This window comes from Haliotis cracherodii, unplaced genomic scaffold, assembly GCF_022045235.1.
Source record: "Haliotis cracherodii isolate W230 unplaced genomic scaffold, xgHalCrac1.p SCAF_7, whole genome shotgun sequence".
NCBI lineage: Eukaryota > Metazoa > Mollusca > Gastropoda > Lepetellida > Haliotidae > Haliotis > Haliotis cracherodii.
The window spans coordinates 17866143-17887321 of record NW_027266330.1 but is presented as its reverse complement, the minus strand read 5'-3'; the positions used below and the strand labels follow the sequence as shown (position 1 = coordinate 17887321).

The window sequence follows — 21179 nt, the reverse complement described above, 5'->3', positions numbered from 1 at the left end:
AGCCGTCTAATTAATAAATGATGGTGAGAAAGAGAGTTGTTCTAGAGGCACCGAATGCAAATAATAGACAGATGGATGTGTGGCTGTATGGATGTCAACTTTGTATTATGAGGAACACAACGTTTCAGAGTATCATCAGTCACCAGATAAAGGAGAAAGCATATACCCCGAAACGTAGTGCTCGTCATAATAATGTTAACATCACTACATTCTCTCTGTTGTGTTTATCACTTCTAAATGCCATTCAAAGACCAAATGAGCGGGCATACACGAGGGTTGGGAGGTAACAGTGTGTGGCCTGGTTGATGGCATGTCTGTGGCACCGGTGGCACTCGTCACAAACACATACAAAGGCAAGTCAATCGTTCACCTGTATAGCCGTAATATTGCCTACGGAATACATCAAATAACATTTACTCAATCACTCATGATATCAATATTGTAACATGGACACGGTTTAGCAGTCTATTTGCATTTGTTGAATCAGCAGAATCGTATAAACCACCAGACCAATAGTCTGTGACCACCCGATCAACCAGACCAATAGACTATGACCACCCGATCAACCAGACCATAGACTGTGGCCACCCGATCAACCAGACCAATAGACTATGAGCACCCGATCAACCAGACTGTGACCACCCGATCAACCAGATCAATAGACTGTGACCACTCGATCAGCCGGATCAATAGACTGTGACCACCCGATCAACCAGACTGTGACCACCTGATCAACGAGACCAATCGACAATGACCACCCGATCAACCAGATCAATAGACTGTGACCACCCAATCAACCAGACCAATCGACAATGACCACCCGATCACCCAGACCAATAGACTATGACTACCCGATCAACCAGACCAATAGACTGTGACCACTCGATCAACCAGACTAATCGACTGTGACTACCCGATCAACCAGACCAATAGACTGTGACCACGCGATCAACCAGACCAATAGACTGTGACCACCCGATCAACCAGACCAATAGACTATGACCAATGATCAACCAGACCAATAGACTGTGACCACCCGATCAACGAGACCAATAGACTGTGACCACCCGATCAACCAGACCAATAGACTGTGACCACCCGATCAACCAGACCAATAGACTATGACCAATGATCAACCAGACCAATAGACTGTGACCACCCGATCAACCAGACCAATAGACTGTGACCACCCGATCAACCAGACCAATCGACTGTGACCACCCGATCAACCAGACCAATAGACTGTGACCACTCGATCAACCAGACCAATATTCTGTGACCACCCGATCAACCAGAACAATCGACTGTGACCACTCGATCAACCAGACCAATAGACTGTGACCACTCGATCAACCAGACCAATAGACAGTGACCACCCGATCACCCAGACGAATAGTCTGTGACCACCCGATCAACCAGACCAATAGTCTGTGACCACCCGATCACCCAGACGAATAGTCTGTGACCACCCGATCAACCAGACCAATAGAATGTGACCACCCGATCCCCACTAGTCGGCTCTTACAAGCATGTATTACCAGAGACCTATTCCGCCGCAGAATACTCATAAGGAAGCACACACTGAGTCTAAGCATGGTAATTCATGTATGTTGTGGTCATCACTTCTGACTCCAAAAAGCCAATAATGTTGACTCTTGGTTGGAACACTATGCCAGGAACAAGGACATTTCGATCTACGTTTCAAATATGGCTTCATGACGTCTATACTGAAAATGACACTTAAACCTATTCTGCATGTCTCATAGTAATATATTAGATATGCATTGAGGATGGGGAATTCCAAATAACGAGTTCACAGAAATGTGTAACGAACACTGCATAAGAAGAGGTTTAATATTGACTGAAAGAACACGGATCGTTGTATATTGTACAGACAACATAGCGGTTTTCCATCAGACGGATGAGACCGGTAACATCGATCAAGGTGGTGTTTATCGTTTACACGATGCAAGTCTACGATGACCTGTAACATAAAAAAAATAATACACAGTTCAATAACTTTTAACTCTTTGAATATTTGAACAAGATGCAGAGAACAAGTTCACTAAACATGTGTGGAAGGTCGCTGTATTTGTGTGGAAGGTCACTATATGTGTGTGGGAGTTCAGTATATATGTGTGGAAGTTCAGTATAAATGTGTGGAAGTTCAGTATATATGTGTGGAAGGTCACTGTATGTGTGTGGAAGGCCACTATATATGTGTTGAATGTCACTATATATGTGTGGAAGGTCACTATATATGTGTGGAATGTCACTATATATGTGTGGAAGGCCACTATATATGAGTGGAAGGCCACTAAATGTGCGTTGATGGTCACTATATGTGTGTGGAAGTTCAATATATATGTGTTGAATGTCACTATATATGTTTAGAATTTCACGATATGTGTGTTGAAGGTCACACTTTATGTGTGGAAGGCAACTATATATGTGTAGAAGTTCACGATATGTGTGTTGAAGGTCACAATATATGTGTGCAAGGCAATTATATAGGTATGGAAGTTTACTATATATGTATGAAAGGTCACTATATATGTGTGTGTGTGTGGGGGGGGGGGGGGGGGGGGGGCACTATATATGTGTGTTGATGGTCACTATATATGTGTGGAAGGCAATGTAACATAACAATATGAATATTTATTTGATATTTTTTATTACGTGTTTGAATCCTTAGCAATCGTGTAGCTGTCCGATTTTCAATCACGAACGTTGATACTACTAAATTTCGTTTATCCGCCATACTCGTTAATCCGACATAATCATATGCAACCATCGATGTCGGATTAACGGGACTTGGTTGTATATATGTGTGGAAGGCCACTATATATGTGTGGAAGGCCACTATATATGTGTGGAAGTTCACTATATATGTGTGGAAGGCAACTGTATATGTGTGGAATGTTACTATATGTGTGTGGAATGTCACTATATGTGTATGTCGTGCACTTTGACGTAAACATGTTTAAGACGTGTTCTGGTGGTGTTTAGGCTGTGAGACGATAACTCATTTCGTCAGTTTAACACTAAACGTGTTTAGATAGAACACCACAAATGTACATTCCGTTTAGGATTTAAACACATTCCTAAACATGTAAAGATGTAAGTAAGTGAGTGATTGAATATAATTTTACGTCGCTTTATACAATAATCCAGCAACATCACGGAGGGGACACCAGAAATGCGCTTCACACATTGTTCCAATGTCGGGAAACGAACCCGGGTCTTCGGCGTGACAAGCAAACGCTTTGACCACTAGGATACCCGACAGCCCCTGCTTATATCTAAACATGTCTTGTATGTTTACATTCTTAACGCATTTTTTAACAGTGTATACTGTTTTAATTACGAAAATGTTGAAATGAATAAAACACTTACAGAATGTATCAATTTTCAGTCTCTGACCCCTCATTTTTTCAAGCAACTCTATCGTTTTGGCTGGACTCGAGAACTGCTCCCTGCACTCCAAGATGTACATCTCCATACACGCTACATAAGCGTAGGCCCCACTGAAAGTAGGATATTATAGTCTTAGACGTATGGTGGACACTTCCAAGAATGACGCTTCCGTGACAAAATTGATATCCACTTAAAGATGCCATATTTTCCCGTGTGTGTTCAGGAAAACACTTGACTTTCAAACAACACATCTTCTTCACAACATGCAGCATGTGACCGCCTCCGTGGTCTAGTGGTAGAGCGTCCGCCCGGAGAGCGGAAGCTCGGGGTTTCGATCACCTATCGAGTCATACCCAAAAACGAAATAAGATGATACTTATTGTTACCCTGCCTGTCGCTCGGCATAAATGAGGTAAAACAAGGACTGGTCGGCTAGGTGTTAGTATACTGCGTCTGAATGTGGTATTCATGTTAAAACTGCGGCATGGCATCTCTCAGGTAAGAGGCGACAAACCGGATCGGGTAGTCAGGCTCGCTGACTTGGTTGATGCATGTCATCGTATCCCAGTTGCGTATATCGATGCTCACTATATCAATCACTGGATTGTCTTTTAGATACAGACCACCATCATATAGCTGGAATATCGGCGTAAAACAAAAAACAACAACAGGTGCAGGTTCGTTGCTACATAAGTGCGATAATCTTGGACGCGATGTTAAACCCATTTCACCTCACGTCCAGCATGTCCAGTGACCAACTATTTTGGGGTGATGCAAATGTCATTCTCCAGTACCTTCTGGATCAGTTCTAAGGCGATTTATAACCGGCTTAGGGGCGGTCGGGTAGCCTAGTGGTTAAAGCGTTCGCACGCCACGCCGAAGACCCGGATTCGATTCCCGACATGGGTACAATGTGTGAAGCCCATTTCTGGTGTCCCCCTCCGCGTGATATTGCTGGAATATTGCTAAAAGCGGCGTAAAACCATACTCACTCACTCACTCACTCACTATAACCGGCTTAAATCCATTGTTCTTGGATCACTCGGTTCATACGTCCAAATTGCAAACGGACCCAAAGTTATTCGCACGTGTTCTTTTATACTGATGGCATGTTATTATACTGCATTCCTGATATAGACAGGCCCCCAATACCTTATGCTTATCGCAGGAGTCGACTGAAATGTGGACATGTCCATCTGTCACCGTACATTGACAGCGTTGGACATACATTGCTTGTGTTATCAACCTTATTTATTTCATAATTTCTTCGTTTTTTTATTTATTTAAATTAAATAGTTACTGTCCAGCTCATACCATAAACGCATATATCTGTTCCTACCTGCATCCTCTCTGCAGCTGTCGGGCTGTTTTGGCTCGTGCCCAGGTCGTCATCATGTCCAGGCAACGAGCTACAAGGGGCGTGGCAAGGTGCTCGTCACACTGGCTTAACGCTGAACCTGGTGATACGAAACATGCTTAGTGAATACTCACACGGCATTCTCCTAAACTGATCAAGCGCACAATCTTTGTTTCTCTATGGCCATAGCGTCCACACGAGTAGACTAAATACACTACTGAACATTTCTGTATGAGAACATACCGTAAATCGAGTGCGAAATCGGCAACACCGGAAGCGCTCGTTAAATATCCAACATCATCATCATCATCATTACCCTAAATCACGAAATTAATGCGAGCACGATATTGATGCGGAAAATGTGTCTCTCTTGCTCGCATTAATACCGTGATCTTCTATTCGGACGTTTTTAAGCATATTGTCATCTCAGGTTCACTGCGCATGGGCAGTTGTTCGTTCGCAGCGTCAAATTGCGGGTATATGTCTTAGAATCCAGATTCAACTGAATTATTATCCTTGGTCGGTCTGCACCAATCGGACTTATGGACGTGGTGCGATCCTATACGAAGTGCGCCACAATTGGCACTCTTTCAAATTATCTCCGTGCTGTGACTCAGGTATTCTTGCAGGCGATTATTAACTTTGTAGTAACCTCTTTCTGAATACGTAACGTAAAGAACGTCGAGTTAAAGATCATTGCAGTTATACAGCAACGAACTTGTGTTTGTGTTTGTGAAACTGTTAGAGTACCATCTTTTCACGTCTTTTGGAATGACGCTGCGATCGAACCGGAGACCTTTCGCTCTCCGGGCAAAGGATCTATCCAGTAGACCACGGAGGCGTTCCTGAATATGTGCACCGTGCACAAACATATTGTTAATTTGCTAATGTTTTAGGGCGATTATACTAACGACTGAGACATTTCTTTTCAAAATCATTATCCACCTGAGACATTTCTTTTCAAAATCATTATCCACCTGAGACCTGAGACTGAGATTTTTGATCAAGCAGTTTATCTTTTATGTAAGTCATTCTGGGTACTTGTAATACATAATGTTTTCAATCATATTAACATATATAAAACGTCAACGGGCGGTGGGGTAGCCTTGTGGTTAAAACATTCGCTCGTCACGCCTAAGACCCTGGTCGATTCCCCACATCGGCACAATGTGTGCAGCCTTTTTCTGGTGTCCCCTGCCGTGATATCGCTGGAATATTTCTAAAAGCGATGTAAAACCATACACACTCACTCGCTATAAAACATCAACGCAAGAGAATAACCCATGTCGATAATGCGACGAGTAGGAATCCACTGGGCGTAATAATGCAAAATAACGGTGAAAATGATAATAAAATATATATAATTATAATTTTGAATTATGTCTGCTGTGTACAAATGCAGAGATTGTGCTGCTGATAAGTTTTAAAAAACGTTTCAGAAATGTGTTCACTTCTGTAACATAGTAGGGGATGTTTTAATGTCTCGACCCAAACATTTATTTTGTTGACTCAGCATATTTGATAAATGCTACTGAGCTTATGACGCTTAGGACTTCATTCTACCAGCAGAAACATCGACCCAGTTCAAATAAATGTAAAACGTTAACACCAGAGAATGACCGATGACCAAATACTCACCGAGTAAACCAAGCACACAAAGAACAAGCAGCACTCCCTTCATCGTGAAAGTCCAATGGACAAGTCTCGGTAGTGATAAGTTTTAATAGTCACATAATTTCACTTCAAACATCTACAGTCCGTCGCTGTTTTCCGTTCTAGTGATAAGCAGCGGTCGCTTAGCGAGACAAGCATTGGTAACTACACTGAAACTTTTGTGCAATGATTTTGTCTTTGTTACGATTTATAGAATTGTTAATTTTAATATAACGCGTACTCTTGGTTAATTTGTGTGTGTGTGTGTGTGTGTGTGTGTGTGTGAGAGAGAGAGAGAGAGAGAGAGAGAGAGAGACAGAGAGAGAGAGAGAGAGAGAGAGAGAGAGAGAGAGCTTGAGGGAGTCGCTGTGTGTGTTTTTGTGCGTATGTATGTGTTTGTTTTTTTAAAGACGCATTCGGCAATAATCAAGCTTCATGACGTCGGCCTGTAAAAAATGGAGTCTTAGCCAGACTATTCAGTGATTGATATTATGAGCAATCATTCACATCGTCGCGGCCTATGACTCCATGACATAAAGTTTAATTAGGATGGAGCCGCACAACTCTGTATCTCCCTCCTGCTACTTTTCAATGCGGAGTATATTTATAAATTCTCTTGGTATGTCTTGTCCAAGCTTGGCTAGTTACAGACTGTCTTGACATAACGTTAACACTGCAACACTGAAACAAGTGACTGTTACTGTTCCCAGATACCTCGGTGTCGCATATCCGCAAACCAGTTCTGGTTTAAACGATCCATGATATTAAATTTACCTAATTGTAGAAAATTCTACAACCAACCTTTCCTTATGGAAAATCTAAAAATCGAAAGAAGTAACTGTTACGTGTCTCAAGTCATCTCAGTGGGATACAAGTGCATAACGTCTTTATGAATGTTGCTGCTGTTTCCTAACAGTGACGTTGTCAGTGTTATAGTGCAAACCATTTCAAAACTTTTATTTAAAACTTCATTTATCTAAAATACGTAATTGGTTCAATATGTTTCCAAGTGCACCGAAATTCTATACCCTTGTCTGTTTAATATGTTCAGCATACATTTGGCGTATCCCTTCTAATCATAGGCCCCCTCCGAACAGAATCCTTAATCTCAAGCGTTATCTATAAATGTCAGTTTACACCAGCTCACGTCGCCGGATCATATGTATATCCATACGCGTGGGTCACCGAGTTTGCCCGACCTTATGTAATACCTGTCTGTAATAAACCTGACTGACATGGTCAGTCAAGAGACGGGCCCAGATCATCGCCAGAAGCGGATCTCCGTACCGGGAACATTGGCCACTCAGTCCCGGTGTGCGTTCTGTCACGTTATTAGCTGCCTGTACCTTTTCGGCCTATTTCAACCTGCAACAATAAACAGTCTGTAAGTAGCCAAGCTTGGACAAGACATACCAATAGAATTTATGAATATACTCCGGATTGAAAAGTAGCAGGAGGGAGATACAGAGTTGTGCGGCTCCATCCTAAACATGTTGTCGTCTAGATCTTAAACTTCATCCCTGAGTGTTTTCTACCCCGAGCTACCATCCGAGTGCGAAACGTATGCCCTTGGATATCGGCATAAGACGTAAAGGGGACTGACGTTACCGTTAACGTCGTTGTGTCTTTCACGTGGGAATATACCGTTGTTCTTTACACGTGAAACATTACAATGATATTTCTTGAATATCTATAGTATTGACACCAAAGACTATACATTAACAGGGACAACGTGACCCGGTGGTCTAAAGCGTCGTGTCTGTGTCATAATGTATAGTGCAGCATGCCTAATCAATTCGTCTTTTTGAATCCCTCACACGACCTGTTTATGTTCGACAAAGAGACCCACCTGTCCATACGCTCAATGAATTGACTGCTGCTTTGCATGAGGAATGGAACAGAATTCCTCAGAATCAAATCCAGAGATTGATCCAAAGAATGAGGAGGCGTCTTGAAGCAGGTGTTCGGGTTCAGGGACGTTACACAAGATATTGATGGAAAGTCAATATATGGACTTGCAGGACATTAGTCTTCAATTCCGTGAACCAGAAGTGTGCATGGTACCGACAGTCTGTGCAATAAAAGTGACATTCGTAATTTTTTGGATGAAATTAAGTCATTTCCAAATCTGTAACATCTCCAAAAAAGCACATTATTTCATGGTAATCTTGGCTATGTTTCTCCTCAACCCTTTCTTTTCAGAAAATAATTTATACGGGTGTTGCTTACCTAATTTCCATATGTATATGTCTGAAATTATATACCGATATTAATGTATATGCTTGTACGTGTGACACATTAATAAACATAACTCTTGGTGTCTCCTTATATTATATTGCTCACATTGTTCCATTCTTGGTGATGATATTGCTGGATTGGACAGAAATAAGATTTAAGGTATTCAGTGTCTCACTGTGTGTCACTTCTTAAACTGAAATCGGGTGGTCAAGCTTGGTGATTAGGTTGAGTGAGTGAGTGAGTGAGTGAGTGAGTTTGGGTTAACGCCGCTTTGAACATTATTCCAGTTACATCATGGCAAGTCACTTTGATGTGGGAGTAAAGCCCGTAGTGATGCAGGTCTCAGATGTTTCCAACTTCGGTGAAACCCACGACCACGGGTATGGTGCTGACAAACCTAGAAACATAATCGCTGCGAACCGGGATTCGAACCCTCAATCATATGTTTCTGGGACGCAACTCTGCACAGCCGAACGTGCCTCCTGACTTGGTTGATTGTGAGTGTGAGCCCTTGCTCATATCAACCACTTTTTAAACAAACAAATAAACACATTATTTACTGAAAGTCATCTTTGTGAACATGCTTACTGAAACAGTCATGCGAGTAGCACAGTATTTGCGGTGTTACTGTATCAGTAATTGTACATAAATGGCGGAAATACCGCAATAACAGCCGTACAAATGTAAGCTAACCTTCAATGTACGCTGAGTATACTGCCAATTAGATCTATTCCTGACAAGAGAATCACTGATTGTGCTTTCATGCATGGGAACTGTATCGAAATAACTGGTAACATTATGCAAAGTGTTTTATAATTCAACAATGAAGTCTCCTCTACGGTTTACTTGTTGAACCTGCATAGATTGTTTGTGTACTAATGATGAACATTGGGACTAATGAATATATAAAGAGAGAGTCGGAGATATTTCGATTTGATTTCGAAGTAAGGATTAAGATTTACAAGTTTGACGGAGTGCCAGCCAGGATATAGGTTCTAAACATACATCAGTCAATGTTTTAGCATCGAGTACGGGAGTTTGATTAAGGTGAGGGGAGGTAAGGGGAGGTGAAATTGGGTTTAATTTCGCGTTCAAGATTATTGAACTTATATAGCGATGTGCATGTACCTGTATGGCTGCTTTCACCAGTCCGGACTGATGCTGATTTGCCCACTGAGATACCATGCCGCAGTTAAACATGAATACCCCCACTCAGACACAGAATACTGACTCCGAGCCGACCAGTCCTTGTTTTAGCCCCCAGAGATACCATGTCGCAGATTAACATGAATACCCCACTCAGACACAGTATACTGACTCCGAGCCGACCAGTCCTTGTTTTAGTCCCCTGAGATACCATGCCACAGTTTAACATGAATACCCCCACTCAGACACAGAATACTGACTCCGAGCCGACCAGTCCTTGTTTTAATCCCACAATGCATCGCGTATTACGCTGTCGGGGATCGAACCTCGGACATTCCGCTCTCCGGGCGGACGCTCTACCAGTAGAGGCGGTCGTTTTGTAATTAAGGCCTCATCGAACAGACATTCACTGATTCGATTGCCGGTTCATGTGGCATAACCAACTGGTGGCTGTTTAATAATCATATCGTGCGACACGATACCAATCTGTCAATAAGTGAAGATCTCACCTACACGTGCAGCTGACAAATAGGCGGGGATCTCACCTACACGTGTAGTTGACCAACAGGCGGGGATCTCAAAAACACGTGCAGCTGACCAACAGGCGGGGATCTCAACTAAATGTGTAGTTAACCAACAAGCGGGGATCTCACCTACATGTGTAGCCCACCAACAGGCGGGAATGTCACCTAAATGTGTAGTTAACAAACAGGCGGGGATATCAAAAACACGTGTAGCTGATCAACAGACGGGGATCTCACCTACACGTGGAGTTGACAAATAGGCGGGGATCTCACCTTCACATGTAGCTGACCAAAAAGCGGGGATCTTAACAAAATGTGTAATTAACCAACAGGCGGGGATCTCACCTACACGTGGAGTTGACAAATAGGCGGGCATCTCACCTGGCCGTGTAGTTGACAAATAGGCGGGAATCTCACCTTAATGTGTAGTTAAACGGAAGGGGGAATCTTCCATACACGTGGAGTTGACCAGTAGGCATGAACAGGCGGGGATCTCATGATCATCTACACGTGTAGCTGAACATCAGGCGGGGGTCTCACCTACACGTGTAGCTGACCAACAGGCGGGAATGACACCTACAGGTGTAGTTGATCAGTAGGCATGGATCTCACTTGCACGTGTAGCTAACCAACAGGCGGGGGTCTCACCTACACGTGTAGCTGACCAACAGGCGGGGATGTCACCTAAATGTGTAGTTAACCAACAGGCGTGGATGTCACCTACACGTGTAGCTGACCAATAGGCGGGGATCTCACCTGCACCTGTAGTTGACCTATGTGCGAGGATCTCACCTGCACGTGCAGTTGACCAATAGGCGGGGATCTCACCTACACGTGGAGTTTACCAATAGGCGGGAATCTCATCTGGACGTGGAGTTGACCAATAGGCGGGAATCTCACCTGTACGTGTAGTTGACCGATAGGCGGGGACCTCGGAAAGGGCGGAAACGTGGCTTTTACAATCAGTTAACTCCTTGCCTCGGGAAGATGTGTATGCCGTCGTTTAATATGGGACAATGATCAGTCGGTGGTGCATAGAAGGATATCGATTGGCTGTTATCAAGATGGAAAGGGAGACACATCTTTCAACACAACCACGGTGTCTCGTTTTATTTCTCCGGTCAATGCATTTACTCACAATTAATATTTAACTCGTCAGCTATCACATAACAGTGAATACGTACGATCATTATACTTTAACAGATGATAACGACTTTAACCCTTGATATTCAATGAATGATTCAGTGCGTTGATGCATCATTATCTGTGACAATAAACTGTGTCCAGTACACAAAGAATGCAATGAATGTAAATATGTTTATAGGTTACAGGTTAGGTTGACATTGAGGCGGGGATCCTACATCCTACACGTGTAGTTGACCAATGTGCAGGGGTATCCCATCCTACACGTTTTGTTGACCAATGGGCAGGGGTATTTCATCCTAAACGTGTTGTTGACCAGTGGGCAGGAGTATCTCATCCTAAACGTGTTGTTGGCCAGTGGGCAGGAGTATCTCATCCTACAAGTGTTGTTGACCAGTAGGCAGGAGTATCTCATCCTTCACATGTTGCTGACCAGTAGGCAGGAGTATCTCATCCTACAACTGTTGTTGACCAGTGGGCAGGAGTATCTCACCCTACAAGTGTCGCTGACCAGTAGGCAGGAGTATCTCAGCCTACACGTGTAGTTGACCAGTAGGCAGGATTATCTCATCCTACAAGTGTTGTTGACCAGTAGGCAGGAGTATCGCCTCCCCGAGTGTAGTTGACCAGCAAGCAGGAAAATCACCTACAAGAATATTATTTACAAATGCAGTTGATCAGTTGGCAGGATCAACATCTACAACTGTAGTTCACCAGTAGGAAGGAATATCGCATACAGGTGTGACGGGCATATAAAAAGTTGTTTGACATTGAAGTATGCTTCTTTGTTGGTGCTAAGGAAATAAATATAAATGTGGTGAAAACAAAGGACATTTGTATTCTGTTTGAAAAGTGTTACCCCTTGTATATTGCATTGTACAGCAAATATGTACAATCAAATTCTTATCAAACAACTAACAATAATTCTGACAAGACGTCAGCAATGTTCTTTCAAATTAATATAATTCACAGAGGATTATCCCAACAACAACCTCCTACAATCCGATTTGTGTCACAGATTTCACCCACAAGTGTACGCTGATGGAAGTATATGTTAAGATACTGTTACAGAATAGATCACTGACCACTTATTAAAATGATCAATTCATAATAAATTTCATCACTATTTTGTCTTTTACTTCCTATGGAATCAGTTTCGGTAGATATTCGGCATGTTTTTTTTCTGACGTTTTGACTCTCATCTCTTGTATAGGTCCGGTATTGCATCTCTTTTGAGCAAATTGGGAACAGGTTAAACTATTTTTCAGGACATAAAATACACGTTTTATAAATTGGCCTAAAGTCAGTACTCATTAGTCTCCGCCATTCGTCGATTTAGGCTGCATCCATGGTCCAGTGGATAGAGTGTCTGCCACGTTCGGCGGTTCAACCCCTCGGCCGCGTCATAGCAAAACACGTTAAAAGATGTCACTTGTTACCCTGCAGGCACGCTTACACGTACGCATACACGCAGGCACACGTGCATGTACATCTATATGTAAGAGAAATAATCTTGAACGCGACGTTAAACACAATTTCCCATATCCTTTGACAGACTCTGTGTTTATTGCATGGATAGCAAAGGCAAGGGTCAAAAGTCAACAACTCGTTTCCCCTCCACACTGTAGCCTTGAACACTGGCCCTGCTGTGGGACAATAAGCAGGCGGGAGACGAGGGGTCACGAGTCGACAGTCAACACACATTGCCAGTGGCTGTTATCTCAAGATGGAAAGGGAGACAAATCTGTCTAAACTACAGTTGAGTACGGTGAGGTCGCTAGTATCCATGCTTGTATTTACTGTCTCAGACCATTCAATCTCTAAGATAATATTGGGTATAAGGGTACGTATGGATAGAGTTGATAGGGCTATTCCGAGTAGAGATGTAAATATTTTCATGAAATACTTTCTGTAAGAAATAATGTGAATGCGTGCGATTAATATGATTTAACTTTAAGATATTGGAGTATATCAGGGTTGTATCCATCTTTAATCTATAGCAGCATTGTGTCTCGCGTGCACAAAGTTAACAGTGGATATGAATATTGTGTTTGGGTGCACTTTAAATGTTGTTATGATCAAGAACAAGTTCTTCTGGACAAACATTGTCTTCACTACGGTTGAGGGGCGGTCGGGAAGCCTAGTGGTTTAAGCGTTCGCTCGTCCCGCCGAAGACCCGGGTTCGATTCCCGACATGGGTACAATGTGTGAAGCCCATTTATGGTGTCCCCCGCCGTGATATTGCAGGAAAGTGGCTAAAAGCGACGTAAAACCATACTCACTCACTTCATTACGGTTGACGTTTCGGTGCAGATTCTAAGGCATTTATGAAGCAAATGAATGTCAATATTTTTGTACTCTCAGGAACTCGGCAGGTATCTTATTCGCAAGTGTTGTTGGGCAGGAAGTGAGATCTCACACCAGTAGGCGGTAATTACAGCCACAAGTGTTGTTGACCAGTTAGCGGGTGTATCACCTGCAAACGATGGAACCGTGCCAGTAGGCAGGAGTATTATTTTAATGTGTTGTTGACCAATAACCGGATATATCATCCTTATGTGTGGTTGACCAGTAGGGGGTATATCATCCTTAGGTGTGGTTGACCAGTAGGGGATATATCATCCTTATGTGTTGTTGACCAGTAGGACATACATTATCCTTAGGTGTGGTTGACCAGTAGGAGATATATCATCCTTATGTGTGGTTGACCAGTAGGGGGTATATCATCCTTAGGTGTGGTTGACCAGTAGGGGATATATTATCCTTAGGTGTGGTTGACCAGTAGGGGATATATCATCCTTAGGTGTGGTTGACCAGTAGGAGATATATTATCCTTAGGTGTGGTTGACCAGTAGGGGGTATATCATCCTTAGGTGTGGTTGACCAGTAGGGGATATATCATCCTTAGGTGTTGTTGACCATTAGGGCATACATTATCCTTAGGTGTGGTTGACCAGTAGGAGATATATTATCCTTAGGTGTGGTTGACCAGTAGGGGGTATATCATCCTTAGGTGTGGTTGACCAGTAGGGGATATATCATCCTTAGGTGTTGTTGACCATTAGGAGATATATCATCCTTAGGTGTGGTTGACCAGTAGGGGATATATCATCCTTAGGTGTTGTTGACCAGTAGGAGATACATTATCCTTAGGTGTGGTTGACCAGTAGGAGATATATTATCCTTATGTGTTGTTGACCAGTAGGGGATATATCATCCTTAGGTGTGGTTGACCAGTAGGGGATATATCACCCTTAGGTGTTGACCAGTAGGGGGTATATCACCCTTAGGTGTTGTTGATCAGTAGGAGGTATATCATCCTTTGATGTGGCTGACCAGTAGGGGATATATTACCTTAGGTGTTGTTGACCTGTATGGGGATATATTATCTTGGGGTTGCACTAATTTCTATTCTCATTTGGTTGACGTCGAAGGCGCCGACCCACATGTGCTCGATTGGTGAGAGATCAGGGGAGCGAGCCGGCCAGGGGATGACATTCACATTGTTTTGTTGAAGAGAATCCTGAACAAGCCGAGCAATATGAGGCCGGGCGTTGTCATGTTGAAAGGTAATGCCTGGGCCATGACGACGCAATAACGGTAGAACAACAGCGCAGATGATCTCGTCGCGGTAGCGCTGTCCATTGAGATTTCCCTCTACCACTATCATACGGGTCCCCTGTCTTGCTGTAATCCCACTCAATACCATAACGCTGCCGCCCCCGAACCGATCTTCTTCCATGACACAATGATCGACGTAACGTTCACCTCGACGTCGGTACTCTCGAATCCGTCAATGGCTGTGGCTGAGGGGAAAACGAGAACTTGTCCCCATTGCATGGCCGTCCAGCGTAGATGCTGTCGCACCACTGTAGACGTGCTTGACGGTGGTTTCCTGTCAAAATGGCACGTCTGGCGGGTCTTCTGGCGACAATCCCTGCACATCTGAGGCGGCGACGTACGGTTTGTGAAGATATTCGTCGGAGGCCAGGGATGCTTCTTGCAGTCACTGTTGCTGGCTGGAATCGATTTCGTAGGTGTGTTGTTGGAATCCAGTTGTCTTGTCGATTATTGGTTACGCGTGGCCTGCCACTCCGAGGATGGTCTCTGACTGCATTCGTCTGTTGCCAACGTTGCCATAAACACCAAATGGTTAAATTGTCTTGCAACACCACGTTGACTCGATCCTAGTTCAAGCATACCAATGGCTTGCAGACGCTCATTTTCGGACAGGCGTGGCATTTCGTAATGTTGAATAATTGCGTAATTTTGTTGTTTTTTCTGAGTGGTTGTTGTCAGCACGATGCTAAACAATGCATATGGAATCCCGTTAACGCACATGTTTTCATACGCATTCTCGGGTAGTGAAATGCATGGGGCTTGCATAAAAGTCAACTTTTGCATGGAATGCATGCTATCCTGTAGCAGTTGCGTTTTTGTGACTTCCATACATGTACTACAATATTGAAAACCAAACTTTACTTGTTTGAGAAATACACTTAAATATTGGTGTCGCAGGAACTTTTGTTGTTGAGTATATATACCGGATGTTTTGTGTAGTCAGGTTCAATGAACTACATACTATCTGTACTTTTCTTTTTTGAAGAGTGTATATCAATCCATATCAGGGTTTCAGTCTTCGGTATTTTACAAAAAGGAATTTCGAGATCAACTTCCTACTCCGATGTTCAACTGAAAACACGCCAAACCCAAACACGAACACAAAATCTGAGTGAATAAAGAGGCGTTTATTAGACAGCGAACACGTACATAAAGGTCGACAATCAACTGAGAACAATCATACTGAAAATGACATGACATGATTATTAATCATGGATAAAAATTGAATAATACATAGCACGATCATAATTTGCATGCGACACTTTTATATGACTAAATAATATTGGCACACAATACACTCTATTCTATTTGAATGCATTACCCGAGTAATCATTCACAAAGGATAGAGTAAATGTTAATCATAACTGGATTTTAACATAAAACAAAACAACACAACACGACTGACATACGATACTATGTTCACAACAATATTACATATCTAGTGCATATCTAAAATAAGTTCACATAACCTCACGAACGTGCAGATATTGCCAAATATAGTTAAGATTTAACATAGTAAGTGCTAGACAACCTTGATTACCTTAGTCAATAAACAAGCGTTTAATAGGGAGCCAAAGAGTGATATTCGAACAGTTTTGTTAGTTTGTAATATTTCCTTATTTAAATATTCATGTAATTTCTCACAACACCCAATCCCTGTATATTTTCTAAATTATTTTGCTTACTCTTCATTCAGAAAAATTAATGCTCCTGTTTTAAATCTCAAAACGCGTACATTTTAGGATAACTCTCTTAGTTGAGTGTTCAAAACTATATGATAATTATGAATAGAGAGAAATCAACAGTTGACTGGTCGAGCAAATGGAAACATGACAAGCATAACCCAGAAGTATATCAGGTGATGGCATACAGTAGTAGTGTATGAGCATACAACGCCATTTAGAAAGTGGTCAAATGTAGCAAATGTCATATTTGGGATAACACTTTCTCAGTAGAAAACAGATTCTCGTCCTATTTTACAATTTTCTAAATGGCGTTGTGAGCACATAGCTTTCGGCCGTGGGAGCCATGCCAATTTACACTTGTCAGAAGGGTACACAAAGTATTGTTATACGGTAAAGATGCATCCCCAAAACCTGGTATAGGATTCATGTTATTTTGAGAAAATAGATATTTCATCGCTACTATTAGTATTCTAAGTCTTGAAGTTTTCAATGACTAAAGTCTGAGGAAAGAAATACTTATTCAAGACAGATGTTCCCATCACCATTGTTGACTTTTAAATAGAATAACGTTTTGAAGTTAGTACTTATTTAAATCTCCCATGATTTTAGGCTTTGATTTTCTGATAAAACAAAATGCTGCCATGAATTTTCAATATCATACTTTGATCGCTCAAAATGGTTCAACAGATGATCTTGGTAAATAGATCTCGGCCGAGTGTCTTTTGATATATATATCAACACGAGTTGATAAAAGTGGGAAAACTCAGAGGCTTGCCGAGGATTTTTTCCACTTTCATCAACGGTTGTTGATATATTTGATATCAAAAGACACGATGGTGAGATTGTATTTATCATCCAACATCATTCTTCCAACTTTTTCAGTTTGTAGACGGTAATAAGCAGTGTCCTAAGTGTTTAAAGTACTGCCTTTTGGTGGGAGAATTTGGTTCATGTATCGCTGAGGCGTAAGATTGCCCTTTCTATTGACCAAACCTGTCCTGCCATGATGAGAAATACCCGCCCACATCATAACGCTACCCCATCAAACCTGTCCACTTCCTGTACGCAGTTTCCGGCGTAACGTTCTCCCCGACGTCTGTAGACCCGTGCTCTTTCATCCCCTCGACGGAGGAGAAATCTTGATTCGTCGCTGAACAAGCCATCTCTCAATTGCAATTGAGGCCATACCATGTTGATGTCACAAATGCAGTCGTTGTTGCCGATGTTGTCGACTCAATATGACGTCTTGCTCGTAGACCTGCTGCTCTGAGTTGGTTTCGTACGGTCTGGTCGGAGATTATGCGCAGTCCGGGTAGTTGGGATGCAGTTGAGGTGGCTGTGGTAGTCCTTTCACGTAGTTGGCGCAGTCGGATTTAGTCATCTTGGGTGGGGGTGGTTACTCTTGGTCTTCCCCACCTTGGGCGATCACGTGTTGAGCCATGCTGTTGAAACCGATCCTATAGCCTTGTAATGGTGCTGGGCGCTACATTGAAAACCCTGGCTGCAGCTGATCGGGATTCCTCTTCCTGCCAATGACGTTGTTTCTTTGCACTACTGTTAATCTTGGCACGTTGTTGAACTGTCACTGTTCGATTGACGCAGATGCCAGGCGATTAAAAACCCTGCTCGTTAATACCGTTAATAGTGCTGCTGCACGTGCAGTGCGTGCAGCTCCATAGCCCTTTCGTTAATGCACCGGGTGCGTTTTCCCGAATCGTACGTGTTTCCCGACCAATGGTTTGCATGTCCTTGTTGTGATAATTTTGATCCGAGAAATTTGTAACGGACCCTACACGAGGGCCGTTAAATAAGTTTTGCAACTTGGGCATTTCTGTTTACACAAACAAGTTCCAGGTACAACAATAAGTTAGATGTGCTGGCTTCATTCACCTAAGGGTGGTCACAATCATGGATTCTCTCAAACATGAACAACGCGCTGTAATAATGTTCCTTACCAAGGAGGGATGCAAAGCAAAAGAATTCCATGATCGCATGTGTAAAGTGATGGGTAAGGATGATCCTGACAGTTTGCCGTTAGTCTCTAAAGTTTAAAAGGGGTAGGAGTACATAGACGATGACCCAAGGTCAGGCAGGCCTCCAGATGTCAGCCAACCGGAAACCATTGCTGCGATAGAAACAAGAATTTTGTCTGACCGACGAGTGAAAGTATCTGACCTTTCTAGGGAATTCCAAATATCAGTTGGAACTGTTGGAACCATTATTCATGAGCATCTTGGTATGTCCAAGGTATCTGCAAGGTTGGTACCTAGAAACCTCAGAGCTCAAGATCGCCATTAGAGAACTGAAAGTTGTCAGGACCTCCTTGATCTCTATACTGCTGATGAAGCCGGATTTCTTTCTCGTCTAGTGACAGGTGATGAAACATGGATCCACCACTGGAACCCAGAAACTAAATTGGAATCCATGGAATGGAAGCACCCCAATTCTCCGCCTCCGAGGAAGTTTCGCACTCAACCATCGGCTGGCAAGGTAATGGCCACCTTATTTTGGGATGCAAGAGGCATATTACTGATTGATTACATGCCACCAAAAACTACAATCAATGGACAGTACCATGCTAATGTAATGAAAGAATTGCGAAACTCTATTCGCCAGAAACGCAGTGGGATGTTAACTTTTGCCTGACAACGCTCCGGTTCACAAGTCGAGAATTGCACAGGCCGCCATATGTGAATGTGGATTCGAACATACAATCGATAGGAACCGGGATTCGAACTCACAATCATAGGTTTCGTGCACGCCTTCAGTGCCCGCCTTTTTACATCGACCTTAAATCATTCGATAATAAACCTTACTCACATGTTTTTGTTTCTTTTCTTTTTTTGTTTAACGCCGCACTCAGCAATATGATATTCAAGCTGTATGACGGCGGTCTGTAAATAATCGAGTCTGGGCCAGATAATCCAGTGATTGCCATCATGAACATCGATCCACGCAATTTACATACGATGACATGCATGTAGTGGCTATATACTGCAGAATGTGAAACATCTTCGCAAACTTGTCATGTTACATATTCTCGTATATCTGACAGTTTACTGGTTATTAGTAATTAAGCTACATATATCTATGTTTTGTGGATCATTTCACACTGTAATTGAAAATGGACAGCGGCCACTGTTGTTGTTTGTTGTTTAACGCCGCACTCAGGAATATTCCAGTTATATGACGACGGTCTGTAAATAATCGACTCTGGACCAGATAATGCAGTGATTGACATCATGAACATTGATCAACGCAATTGGGATCGTTGACATGCATCAACCAAGTCAGCGAGCCTGACCACCCGATCCCGTTAGTCGCCTCTTTCGATATGCATTGTCATCCGGATCTTCCTGGGTCCAGCGGCCACTGAATAATATCTTACCGTGTGAAGTACATGGTCTTAAGGCATGAATGTATTTGAGAGAGATACAAAATGTTGTTACCCCATGATTGAAAATGAACAACAACATAACTGATGAACTGTTGATTAAAATCTAAATACAGTAAACTACGGTTATAACGAACACGCTTATAACGAACTGACGGATATAACAAACTTACTTTTTGGTCCCGACTACTTGCTGTAGTTATGCTGTATATGTACTTATAACGAACGACGGTTATAACGAACTAAAATTGGTAGTCACTTTGAGTTCGGTATAACCGTAGTTTACTCTACTTTACAATGAACGTGTTTCAGGCGAAATATGATTATACACTCAGTCTGTTTTTTAACTTTATGTGGTTCTGATTTCGTAAAATGGGAGAAAACCTGTGTATATCAGGGCAATCTTCTATATTATTATAGATATATATTTGGAATTTTGGATGACTATTGGTCAATGCCCTAGTAAAGAAATCGATTTGAAACCCTGGGTATCAGGAAATTCTTCCTTATTATTATCAAATTAGAACTATATCCTCAGGACATTTTGGATGACAATCTGTCAATGTCCTGGAAACGAAATCGATTTAAAACCTTGCTGATCAATATCCATAGATGTGTGGGAACATTTCAGTTACATATGAACAAATGCTAGAATATATTGTCGTGAGCCACAGCAAACTCTCACCACGATATGGCCCTCTTTATTTGTACATCAGTTGACCTTGTCCGTAGTGTTGTGACGTCACAGCGGAAAATTGATTTTGCTTCATAAAACAAGAAAGCTTTCGTATCGAATGTGTCACGTTATACATAACCATACAATTGTAATATATACTCTTCAAAAAAAGAAACTTGACACTGACTTTCAGGGGCGGTCGTGTAGCCCAGTCGTTAAAGCGTTCGCTCGTCACGCCGAAGACCTGGGTTCGATTCCCGACATGGGTACAATGTGCGAAGCCCATTTCTGGTGTCCCCCGCCGTGATATTGCTGGAATATTGCT

At 42.4% G+C, this 21179-nt stretch overlaps 1 protein-coding gene across 1 annotated transcript; it reads right to left on the bottom strand.

The window, feature by feature from the left end:
• Positions 1–1487: 1487 nt before the first annotated feature.
• Positions 1488–6470, bottom strand: LOC139448443 (uncharacterized). The gene is made up of 4 exons (XM_071229992.1): positions 6413–6470; positions 4757–4874; positions 3397–3527; positions 1488–1984 (listed from the first exon to the last, which is right to left on the bottom strand). Exons 1-4 carry the CDS (start codon positions 6453–6455, stop codon positions 1953–1955), a joined length of 324 nt encoding a protein of 107 aa, XP_071086093.1. The 5' UTR covers positions 6456–6470; the 3' UTR covers positions 1488–1952.
• Between the last annotated feature and the right edge of the window lie 14709 nt (positions 6471–21179).

Excerpts from the sequence above, each read along its gene's own strand:
- LOC139448443 (XM_071229992.1), bottom strand. The coding sequence starts at position 6,455 with ATGAAGGGAGTGCTGCTTGTTCTTTGTGTGCTTGGTTTACTCG. Across the intron at positions 3,528-4,756 it reads CAGCTGCAGAGAGGATGCAG|TGGGGCCTACGCTTATGTAG; the intron begins GTAGGAACAGAT and ends TCCTACTTTCAG. Across the intron at positions 1,985-3,396 it reads ACTGAAAATTGATACATTCT|GTCATCGTAGACTTGCATCG; the intron begins GTAAGTGTTTTA and ends TTTATGTTACAG.